We start from the raw sequence: 12,729 nt of genomic DNA, 5'->3' as shown, positions 1-12,729 counted from the left end.
TGCTGAATAACAACACTGGTGTCACTGGGGGCTTCAACGGCTGCATTAAGGATGTAAGTTACAGACCCATTCATGTTTTTAATTGCACTAAATCAATGCAATCGTAGTTACTTTTGACACTCGTATAATAAATACAGAGCGAAAGGCTAAGTGCAAAGTTGATATCGTCACTGGAATTGCGAAAGTACTAAAATACATTTTGGCCTTTTGGAGGTTAGTAATTTCGCCTTTCCAGTGTCGATATGTATCTTATACATAGGTACAAACAACATTTTTTGCTGTGGATACAATTGATTAATATAATTGAATGGATTTTATTACAAAGTATTAACGGTACTTTTCATCTCAAAGAAATAGTCCTATTTTCATTGTTAATAACTATTTATTCGTTAATTTGTTGAATGTATAAATAATAAAATAAAAAATAAGTAAATTTGAATATTTTTTTACGAGTGAGTTGCCAAATTTCATAATGTCAAATGACCACACGCTTTAGTTACTTATAAGTTGTTTACAAGTATAATATCATGCTTATAAGTAAATAATGTGAAGGAATTTATTTATGATGGTCTTCTCATCAAGTTTTGATCGTTATTTTTGGTAATTACTCATGTTTTTGAGGCGCCGCTTTAAAGGAAGGTAAAGCCGCTTTGTTAGAGGAATGTTATTCATTAGCTTGCTGTCTCTCCTTGTTCATATTACATTTGTTTATTTATGTTTCTATATAGGTTCAGGTGTATGGTGAAAGGGTGGATATTGTAAATGCTTCGATTTTATCGGCTAACGTGCAGGAATGCAGCAATTATGATGACAGGGATGATCGCGGAGATATACCTGAGGTCAGTGGTGTCGTATGTCGATTGTGAGATCACTGCTACTATATTATTACCCCTCATGGAAGAATGGCATCACTGAAGTTACGCCAGAAATGTTTATTGCTCCATTAGATACAGAGAAATTATAACCCACATCCTCCCCAATTCTTTAACTCTATCGGCAAATATTGTCGATAGAGTTGCAAGAATTGGAGACGATGTGGGTTACATTTCTTTGTATCCAATGGAGCAATAAACATTTTTCTTCCACGAGGGATGCAATTTGTCTTAAATGTTTGATTCTTAACTTTGCGAAGTAATAACTTATAAAAACAATGTACACTAAAATTCAAGTTTTAAAATAATAATTATTAATTATGCATCCAATAAAGATCATAGATACGACTATTACGATACGATACGATATCGTTATTTTAAACCTATTGTATGTATTTGTATGCAGTTTGAAAGTTTGTGTTCTCAATGCCGTAACGGCGGGCGCTGCATCACATCGGACGCGACGGCCTGCACTTGCCCTACTGGATTCACAGGACTATACTGTGAGACTAGGGTCCCCTTGCCCTCACGCCGGCCTCAATCCCCTATCGACCCTTGTCTAAGGAGTCCGTGTCGCAACGGGGGCACCTGCAAACCTGATAACACTGCTGCCTACGACCGCAACGGCCGTCTGAACTACACTTGCGATTGCCCTCTTGATTTTGCTGGAACCACCTGCCAAATGCTTACGTACTTCTATATTCTTCCTCTGGTTTGAGTTCAGTTCTTACAATGTTAGATATACGTACAAATACTGTAAGCTCAACGTGAAATTATGAATTAACGAATTTATATTACGAATTATTAAGTTTTTTGGTTCAACGACCCAGCTCATGGCTTACATCACTAAAAGACGATACTCTGTTCGTGATAGTATCATCGTAATGGAAACTAATAACCACTTGTTTCTTTTTAGCTCTGAAACTATTGCAAAGCGTGGGCTTCCTCGGCAACGGGTACCTGGAACTGCCTGCAAGTCTTCTTCGCTATGACAATAGGGATGGGGAACCAGCGGTGATCGCTCTGGCGTTCCACACTACCAGTGACGGCGTTTTGCTTTATCAAAGAGAGGCTATCAACTCTCCTAATTATGGCGATTTCATACTTTTACGCAGTGAGTTCTTTTTACATTTCCCTACTTAGTCTGTACATCGTCATAATGTGGTTCTTAAAATCGCATGCAATTTGTATAGGGTATAGGTAATTTATACAAATTATAAATTATATAATGCCAAAAAATAGGTATCTAACATTGACTTACAAATAAACGTCGGGTCTAATACAAAAACCACGAAAAAAATCTCCCAAGTCAACCTATTTAAACGTAGTGACATGTAAAGGAATATGAAAAAGCTAAAACGTTGAATTTAAATTGTAATGTCATCGCAGTACTGTCTAATTTTGCTTGCAACAATTGAAAGGCGCAAAAAACACCATATTCAGCTTCTACTGGAAACTTACCAAAATGCACCATATGTAGCTTCTAGTGAAAAGTACTTGAACACAGGTATAATGGAGTAGCCTTTATTATTTATAAATCAAGTTTATATGTAAATGTTGCATTTTATACAATGCCATTAATTACGAGCTAGAGTGTCTGATTTTTTTTTCTTGACTTTCGAGAATTTTCGTACCCGATTTTTCGAGTTATTCCAGAACTTTTTAAAAACCGTAAAAAATCAGCTCAATCAACTAAATGTGAACTTTTCGAAAGTTGTTTTGGCCTGGGTGTTCTGAGTTGTGCCTCAAAATAAATTCCATTGTTCTTGGTCCCAGGTTCGATTCCCGGTAGAACCAATATGGGAAATGAACTTTTGTAAATTGGTTCTGCTCTGGGATTCTGTTGCTCTGATACTCATGGGGAGTATGTACAGAGAGTTCTCTAGTTTCAGACCAGGTGATTGTCTTACAATAGAATGCCAAGACCAGAACCATTTAGAAAAATTAATTTGTTAAATTGATCCTACCGGTATCGAACCCGGGAATTTCTCATCCAGTGCCCACAGTGCAAACCGTTAGGCTATCAAGGTTGTACTATTTGTATTATTACGCATTGTTTGCATGTGAAAGCTACAAATTGCTTAAACTATTAAAAAAATCCTATTTAATTTGCAGTGTCAGTTTGCTTCAATTACCTTCTTTGTTTCTTAAGTTGGTATGTTTTGTCATTCGTCCAACTTTTGATTTTTAATGCATTTTGGCGGTGTAAGATGTTCTCTGTTAATACTTGTCACTTTCTCCTTAAGTTCAAGCTATGTTTACTGGATAAATTCCTGTATTCTCTCCTTTCTATGCACAGTTCACTCATTGATGTAATTACATACCAAAACTTTACTATAATGGTCTTTTATCAAGCTTGCATCAGCTATGGTTTCCTTTCTTTTCTTACCATTTTCTTAACCCGTTCGTGCATAGTACTGAAATTATACTGCGCTCAAAAACGTCACCACTTTTCTATATGCCGTAGTGCTTACATTGATTCAATAAAATTATTACGGTTTATCACTGACGACGGTTGATTCCGTCAACAGGCATAGTCGTACTGCTCATAGTTCTTGCAAATATTTCTTGTGCATGAAAAAGTACGGCTATGACGGTAGTAGGGAATTTGCCGTTGTGAGATAATTACAAAATTTAAATGGGCGATATTGATTGCGCAAGAGAAACGCTTTCCAAAATACTTACACTAACACTTAGGTACTAATTAATAATAATAATTATAATAACGCACACACTCAACATTGCCCCGCATTAAGGAAAGCCAAATTTTCATAATCCTGAAAACCGATTTATAATAAAACCGTTATGCTTTAGGGAGTTTTGGATGCTTATTACATAGAAAAGATTAAGTTAGCTTAGGTTTGTTTTGTAATATTCTAAAAAAAACCTAAAATATACTTTCGGGATTATGGAAATTCATGCAAACGTTATTTCGGGCAAATGTATTTTCGGTCTTCTGATTCGTAACCCCAAGCCGTAGAAAGAGTACAACAATATTTGAAAGTATTACTAACATGTATTAAAAAATATTTTAATAATGATATTAGCATCAAAGCGACTCTATGAAATTTTTGTTCCAAATATTTTAAACGATTGTGTTTGAAACAATTGAAATTGACGTGTTGGGTCTCGTTCAGTCTTTTACGCAAACTATGAGCCGGAAAGATACAGTTAGCTATTTGATTGCTTTTGTAATTTATATTTACGATTAATTTAAATATAAATTAAGTACTATATATGTATACTAGTGCATAAAATAACACTTTTAAATAATAACTACGATAACACAATTTAGTACTTACTGAAAATATAATATACCATTCTGTTTTTTCACTTTAGTTGAGTAATTTTTACAAGGTTTTATTACACAATACGGCATCATTGACAAGCGCGCTGTCAGTCGAACAAACGAAGACTAAAGCGTGAATAACACTCTGCATACGATTTTAACACCCTATAAGTTCGGATACTTTTTAGCGCGGACCCGACGTCCATATAAATGTAAGTCAATGGTATCTAACGTATTTTTTGACATAATATAATTTATAATTTGTTGAAGTTTTTTGGTCTGAAATATATCCGAATTGTTATGTTTCATTTTCAAAAATGACATGTTTATTACAGTTGAAAATGGCAGGCTCGTGTTAAACTGGGAACTGGGCAGCGGACCGGGCCGTCTTTCCATAGACGAGGTGTATGTAAACAACGGCGAACGACATGACGTAAGTGTTCTTATCCATAGGAATTGGTTATATGTATTTAGGTTTGATCTACAGGCATCTTTCATTAATAACATTGCGAGGACGAGCAGAAGTCCTGTATTCACATGAAATTTCGCGTACATGATTCGATTGGCCAACTTTATTTCTTGTTAAGGTTCTGTAATTTAGTAAACAGTCATATTTATTTACTAACATGTATGCTCCCCGAATTTTGTGAAAAATAAAGTAAAGAAACAAAAAACAAAATTCGAAAAAAAAACGAACTATGTGAAAAAAAAATAAAGAAACCAAAACAAAATAAAAACAGAACCTTCTAAAATTAAGTGGGCGTAGTGTTCATTGAAGATATCGACATTATGTCCTATCAACAAATAGAAGACGGGTCTAATGCAAAAACCAAGAAAAAAGGTCCAGAGTTACAATTATTTCACTTAGTGACATGTACAGAAATTCTGCTTACTTACTTACTTATTCTCATACTGCTTAATTTTGTTTGAAACAAAATTTAAAGACCCTAAAATTCATCACATTCATTCGGTTAATTAATTTATACCTACAGATTATGTAACACATTACAATCTGAATTATTTTAGAAGCGATTCGTAAACTATCTTGAAGCGAAGAAGTAATGAACAAAACCAAAAATAGATATTCCGAATTTTTCCATCCTAATTCAACGTAAACCCAAATTTTCATAATACTGAAAACCGATTTATAACAAAACCGTTATGCTTTCTGGGTATTTTGGGTGCTTATCTCAAAGAAAAGATTAAATTACCCTTTACCTTGTAATAGATTTATTTTATAATACTCGTAAATATGTATAAGGTTTGTTCTATAATACTGCTAAAAAAATTCGACCAAACGTTATTTTCAGGCAAATGTAATTTTGAGCTTCGGATTGGTTTCCTTATGTCTTTTACGCGTGCAATGTTTTTGTGCAACTTTTTTATTGGTTTTATTCTATAATTCTATAGTACTGAACAAAATAAATACTTTTAATTATAGTCATACAATAGCACAATAGACTAATTACTGAAACTATCATACAACAACCTGTACTTTCACCTTACTTGAATAATTTTTACAAGTTTACATTAACAGTACAGCATGATTGACAACCTCGCTGTTGGTCGGCCAAATGTTGACGGGCGCGCGATTGTTTGCGATTTGTTTCTCTTTTGGTTCGGATAATTATGTTATTAACAGTTATGCTGTAGTCTCTCACTACTCAAAAATGTACCGGTGATAGTAGTTATAGTTTACACGCAAATTGTTTATTGCGAGAGAAAAAAGAAAACATTATTTTGCTGTTGTTTTTTGTAGGTGATTGCAAAGTTTTACGATGACAACACTGTGAGCCTGACAGTGGATCGCGACTATACCCGATCTGGTAGCACGATCGACCTTTCGAACCTCATGAACGCCGACTCCAGCATTTACATAGGTAAGTGAAGTGTGTCCATAGCACCCGCGACACAGGGTTTCCCTACTGCGGGGCTCTGTTGAGTGTGTGCGTTATTATTATTATTATATTTATTTTAAACTCTCACCTCTCCCAAGGCCTAAAAGATTAATTTTGAATTTTTAAATGGGAGAGGCGGTATTTCTCGGCAATGGCACAGTCGGCCGGGGTCAGGGACTCAGGCCCAAGAACCGGCGAACAGTACATGCCGTATCGAGCAGGACCGCCTTCTGCATTTGTTTTGGAAGCGACACACCACAGAAATCTAACCACCTCAAGCTGTTAGAAAGGCTGACTGGAATTAACCCATTTGCGGACAAAACAATCGGGATTATTTCAGTGGAGGCCACATCTCACATGTCGGTGATCTCGTGCGCCAGGTCGAGATACTTTCGGCGTTTCTCGGTTTCAGCTTTCACGTGGCCCTCGTCATGCGGGATGGTGACGTCCACAATAAATACCCTCGACTGCGATCGATCCAATATCACAATATCAGGCTTATTCGCAAGAATAGTCCTGTCCGTGATAATAAATCGATCCCAATAGATTTTGGTGCGGTCATCTTCGAGTATTGGCTCCGGTGAATACTTGTAATATGGCCACATGCCCGACAAATGTATACTGTGCCCTTAGGATATATTTCCGATAGTTCCGCGTCTTGATAACCTGATCCTGTATTGCACAGACAAAACCTTCGGTTTCCCCAAAGAGGTCCCCGAAACGCAGCCAATGTAGGGAGGCTTTACGGTCCACAAAAGGCTCGTGCAGTACCTTGAAGAACCTCCCATGGAGCTCCTTCTCTTTCCATACGGACTCGCGGTCAGAGGTGCTAAGCACCACCGGACCTCGCCATTCCTCTTTGGCCAACGATAAGGGACTTAGCCCTTTATCACTTGTGACAACTTCCCCACGAATTACGGCATCCGTCATCGTCAAAAAGTAGTTTCTGAGATTGCATATCTCGCGGTTGTGCATGGTTTTGACACTTAATAGGCCTCTACCTCCACACTTCCGCGGGACATACAATCTCATAACTGACAATCTCAGATGATGCACTCGGTGAGAGGTCATCGTCTATCCGGAGCGTCTAATTTCGTCTGAGTCCATTTGAGCACGCCAAATGTGTACATCGGAACAGGCATGACCCAGGAGTTATAAGCTCGGATCTTATTAACGCCTGACAAATAGTTATTTAGCACATTTTTCAGGCGCCCATAAAAAACCTCGCACACACCCTGTTTCACGTCTGCTTCCTTCATACCGATGGGCTGTGACATGCCCAGATACCGGTATGTTTCAGTCTCTGAGAGTACCCGCCGGTGATTGGTGCCAACATTAATGCCATCAGAATACATGACACGTCCTCTCTCGACATGGACCACCGCGCACTTATTGATCCCAAGCTTCATCCTAACCGAACTCCTGAAATCGTTGGTGATTGTCAGCAGCTCCGTCAATCTGTCAGCTGTGGGGCCGTATAGCTTGAGATCATCCATGTAGAGAAGGTGAGGCATTCGCGGTCCACCTCGCCGAAATCGAAAGCCTGTGCCGACCTCTCTAATAGAGTACTCAGGGTTCAGGGCCAGGCAAAACCACAGTGGACTCAGACAATTGCCCTGGAAAATACCTCGCCTTATTTCTATTCGGTCATCCGCATCCCTCATCCGCCGACCGTCCAGACTCAGGACCTCCAACACCCCATGCATTGCCCGAGATTGATATCTATTATTATTATTTCTTGTACTCGACTGATGGTCGGATGATTAGAACCAGGTACGGGCCTAAGCCAAGTGTTCTGGTTCGGTTGTGGTATTGTGAGGGGATGTGAGTGAGTGGTGATTTTTTGTGGAGTTTGTTGAATCAGGTGTATTTAAGAAACGGCGGACTATCGAGCATGTGTCTAGTAGAATTGACTTTTGTAAAGGTATGTAGGTTTTAGGGTGCAGATCTATCATTTTTAAGGCGGTATGAAGGGTTTTCAGTATGACACCAGTTGACGAAATTATAATGGGGACTATCTTGATGGTTTCTTGGTGCCACATCTGTTTGATTTCGTCTGCTAAAGGTATGTATTTTTGTATTTTTTCAGTGTGATTCTGTTTTAAGTTGTTTGTATTAGGAACGGCAATACCTATGAGGTAGGTGGTCTTTGTAGATTTAACAGTCATTGTTATATCAGGTCTGTTGCTGAGGATAGTTCGGTCGGTGACGATGTCTCGATCCCAATAGAGCTTTACTTTATTATTTTCCAGCACATTTTTCGGTTTGTATTTGTAGTATGGTGTGGGTGTATGTGTTTCTGTCAGACTATGTTTGAGTGTAAGTTGTTGGTGAATGTATTTGGCAACATTGTCATGGCGGTGTGTATAATCTTTGTTGGCGAGTACGCTGCAACCTCCTATTACATGATCTATAGATTCAGTGTATCGGTGGCACAATCGGCATTTGTCGGTTTCTATTGATTCATTTAGGATATATTTGGAGTAATTGAGTGTTTGAATTACTTGGTCCTGTATAGCTGCTAGGAATCCTTCTGTCTCACTAAATATGTTTCCTTTGGTAAGCCAGGTGGTTGATGCAGTTTGGTCTATGTGATCTTGCTCCAATTGATGGGGATATTTGTCGTGAAGTGCTTTGTTCTTCCAGTTTTCTAATTTCTGTTCTTGTTTTAGAATTCTGGTTTTTGGGTCAAATTGGTTATTGTTCAATTGTAGAGGTGTTCCAGAATGAGGTAAGAGTACTATTGCTTTGTGTAGTGTGCTGTCGTTGGCTTTACTGATGAAATATGTCCGCAGATTGTCTATTTGGGTGTAGTGTAGGTTTTTAATGTCCATGAATCCGCGACCACCTAATTGTCTTTTCAGTGTAAATCTTTGTACAGCAGAGTGTATATGATGAATGTTGTGTCTATTGCATGTTGTCCTAGTTGTGGTGTTGAGGGCATTAAGCTCAGTATCGGACCATTTAATGATTCCGAAAGAATACGTTAAGATGGGGATGGCGTATGTGTTAATAATGGCTTTGACTATATTTCTGGCGGATAATTGGGTACCGAGTATTGTATTTAGTCTCTGTTTATATTTCGTTTTCAATGTGTTTTTTATATTGGTGTAATTAATTGATGTACTTTGCTGGTATCCTAAATACATGCATGTCTCTCTGGGTTCTATGCTGTGTATAGTCCCTCTTTGTAGCTCAAGTTCATAAGAATCTGTTCTGCTGAGCTTGCCTTTAATGATGCTATTGATTTTACATTTATTTGTTCCAAAAGTCATTTTTATATCTGTGCTGAATTTTTCCAATAGTCTTAATAGATGGTCTAATTCTTGTTTGTTACTTGCGAATAGTTTTATGTCATCCATGTATAGTAGGTGTGTAAGTTTGATTTTGTTTTCTCTGTCAATGATGTATCCATATGTAGAGTTATCAAGTATTCTGGAGAGAGGATTTAAGGCTAGACAGAACCACAGAGGACTAAGAGAGTCGCCTCGGAATATCCCGCGTGCAATTTTGATAGGTGTTGTACTGAGTGTTGTAGTACTAGTCTTCACATTGAGTTTTGTTGTCCATTTGGTCATTGCGTGTTGTAGGAACTATATTAGACTGTTGTCAATCTTATATATTCTCAAGATGTGTAGTAGCCATGAATGGGGCACGCTATCAAAAGCTTTTTTTGGTAATCGATATATGAGTAATATAAACTTCTGTGTTTGTGTTTTACTTGATTGTGTATTTCCGCATCTATTATTAGTTGTTCTTTACAACCCATTGAACCTTTACTGCAACCTTTCTGTTTCTCTAGTATGATTTTGTTTGTTGATATGTGTAAGCTGATTTTATGTGTAATAATGGATGTTAGTAGTTTGTACTTAGTTGGGAGACATGTAATGGGTCTGTATTTGGCTGAGTTTGTTGTGTCACTATCTTTGGGTTTTAAGTAGGTTGTTCCTTGAGTAAGGAAAGCAGGCATGTCGTGTGGATTTTGAATGAAGCCGTTTAGTGTGTTTGCTATGTGTCTGTGAGTTGAAGTTAAGTATTTGATCCAATACTTATGAATTTTATCAGTTCCGGGCGCTTTCCAATTTAATGTTCTTTTTATTGCTTGTGTTACGTCATCTTCGTCGATTGTTATTTCTGGCATAGGTCATTTTTCTCCATCTCTTGTTCTTCTATTTCAATCCATGACGAGTGTGTATTGTGTTGTACGGGTTTTGACCATATATTTTCGTATCTCTTCTATGTTTGGGTATTGTGTTACTATTATGTTTTCTGAGTTGAGTTTTTGGTAAAATATCTTTTGGTTTATATTGAACAAAATATTGTCTGACTTTCTCTGGTTACTTTTTTTGTATCGGTTCAGTCGTTTGGCTTGTGCCTGTAGTTTTTGCTTATTTTTATCGAGTTCGTCTATTAATTCTTGTTTGGTTTTGTTATTAGGGTTTTGTTATTGTTATTTTTGTTGTTTTTTCTGTGTAAGGTTTCCGTTTAGATATTGTGTGAGTTGTCCTATTTCTTTCCTTAGCGTTGTGATCTTGTTTTCTATTCGTTTCTCCCATTGTGGTTTCTTTTGTTTATCTGTTTTGTTGTTTTGTGTATGGGAAGCGTGGTCTACGGTTTTTTTTAGTTGTTCTGTCGTCTAATGTCGTAACTGTTTTTGCGGCACAGTATATAGCAGTGTGAACTTCTTCAAACGTGATTACTTTTTGGTTTTGTGTTTGGCAACTATTTGATTAACGATGTTAACAGTTTTAACTATTTGCCGTGTCGTTTGTAATTTGGGAATTGATAGTCTGAGTGTTGGGTCTATGCCTGTGTACTTTATTATCATTGTTGTGAATATGTTTTCGACTTGGTTGTAATCTATTAGTCCTACTGCGTCGGTATTGGTTCATTTCCTTGTGTTTGAATGTATTCGCTAGTTTCTAATGATTCAATTGCTTCTGTTGGTGTATTAATTTGTTGTTCGAGTGTATGGATCTGTGAGTGTTGCGCATTGGGTGTTAGTTGAGGTGAGTGTATATTAGCTTGTTGACTATGATGTAGACATGTGTCTGAGATCTGTTGTTCTTCTGTAGTATTAACAGTGCTACTTGTGACTGGGGGTGTAGGTGTAATCGTCTGTTTTTTGCGTTCTCGCTCGGGTTTTGGTATTCTATTGTTTCTATGTATGACCCTGATTTGATCCGATAGTCGCTGTTCAGAAAGATGACTCAGTTCTGGGAATTGTTGTATGAATATATTATATAGCGATGGCCTCCAGGCAGTCATATCAGTTTCGCACTTTGTTACTGTATAGTAGCAACAGAGGAGCTCTGTGTTAATATCATTAGTCCATTTCATCCGTTGTCTACTTTTTCCTGCTAGGATGGTTGCAGGAGACATATCCTGCAAAACACTTCTTGCTGGTGTGTTGATATTAAGGTCTGATGATTGTGTGTAGTGACCTACGCAGTTTATTGAATTATTATTTCGTAGTATTCGCGTAGTAGTGGTGATGTCAGTGGTGGGCACAAGAGAATTAGCAACTGCTTCTTGTGCAACATCGCATCGCTTGGCACTTGTGATGTAGTTGTGGATCGGGATGATTGAGGAGACTGATGGTGTGCAGATGAAATTGGTGATGACGGGGTTGAGTAGCGTAAAGGTGATGAATTTTCATCACTTGCTGCAACAGTATTGGACTGGGCAGACCTAAGCGATACGGTGCCCCCCCCCCAGAATACGTGGGGCAGCCCGCGCCTGAAGGCCCGGGGCGGGATTCTCCCATGATTCTCATCATTGGTAAGTTTGTAGCATAACGCTTCCAATGTCCGCCCCTCACGTAGCATCAGGTGGTCGAACCGGACGTGGAGTTATAAATGATAATAATAATATCATATTACATATATACAATATATAATATAACTCACAAATATTATTATTATTATTATGTTTATTTTAAACTCTCGCCTCTCCCAAGGCCTAAAAGACTAATTTTTAATTTTATTATTGTTATTATTATTATGTTTATTTTAAACTCTCGCCTCTCCCAAGGCCTAAAAGACTAATTTTGAATTCTATTTTATTTTATTTTATTTTTATTTTTTATTATTTTTATTATTATTATTATTATTACCATTACCATTACCATTATCATTACCATTACCATTACCATTCCCATTCCCATTCCCATTCCCATTCCCATTACCACTACCACTACCACTACCACTACCACTACCACTACCATTACTTTTACCATTACCGTTACCATTACCGTTACCGTTACCGTTACCGTTACCATTACCGTTACCGTTACCGTTACCGTTACCGTTACCGTTACCGTTACCATTACCATTACCATTACCATTACCACTACCACTATCACTACCACTACCATTACTTTTACCATTACCGTTACCGTTACCGTTACCGTTACCATTACCATTACCGTTACCGTTACCGTTACCGTTACCGTTACCATTACCATTACCATTACCATTACGATTACCATTACCATTACCATTACGATTACGATTACGATTACGATTACGATTACGATTACGATTACGATTACGATTACGATTACGACTACGACTACCATTACAATTACAATTACAATTACAATTACAATTACAATTACCATTACCATCACCATCACCATCACCATCACCATCACCATCACCATCACCAT

The 12,729-nt window shown here is 37.6% G+C and overlaps 1 protein-coding gene across 1 annotated transcript in view; it reads left to right on the top strand.

The window, feature by feature from the left end:
• The window catches only part of LOC113225604 (basement membrane-specific heparan sulfate proteoglycan core protein-like), a 47,706-nt gene that overhangs the window by 29,245 nt on the left and 5,732 nt on the right, over positions 1-12,729 (top strand). The window contains exons 31-36 of the mRNA XM_026457943.1: positions 1-53; positions 729-839; positions 1,279-1,558; positions 1,789-1,986; positions 4,497-4,594; positions 5,921-6,041. Of these exons, the coding sequence (XP_026313728.1) occupies positions 1-53; positions 729-839; positions 1,279-1,558; positions 1,789-1,986; positions 4,497-4,594; positions 5,921-6,041 (861 nt within the window). The remainder of the gene's footprint in view (positions 54-728; positions 840-1,278; positions 1,559-1,788; positions 1,987-4,496; positions 4,595-5,920; positions 6,042-12,729) is intronic.

The sequence above is a fragment of the Hyposmocoma kahamanoa genome, unplaced genomic scaffold (assembly GCF_003589595.1).
Source record: "Hyposmocoma kahamanoa isolate Upper Pololo Valley unplaced genomic scaffold, ASM358959v1 100021, whole genome shotgun sequence".
Lineage (NCBI taxonomy): Eukaryota > Metazoa > Arthropoda > Insecta > Lepidoptera > Cosmopterigidae > Hyposmocoma > Hyposmocoma kahamanoa.
This window is presented reverse-complemented; position numbering and strand designations above follow the sequence as displayed.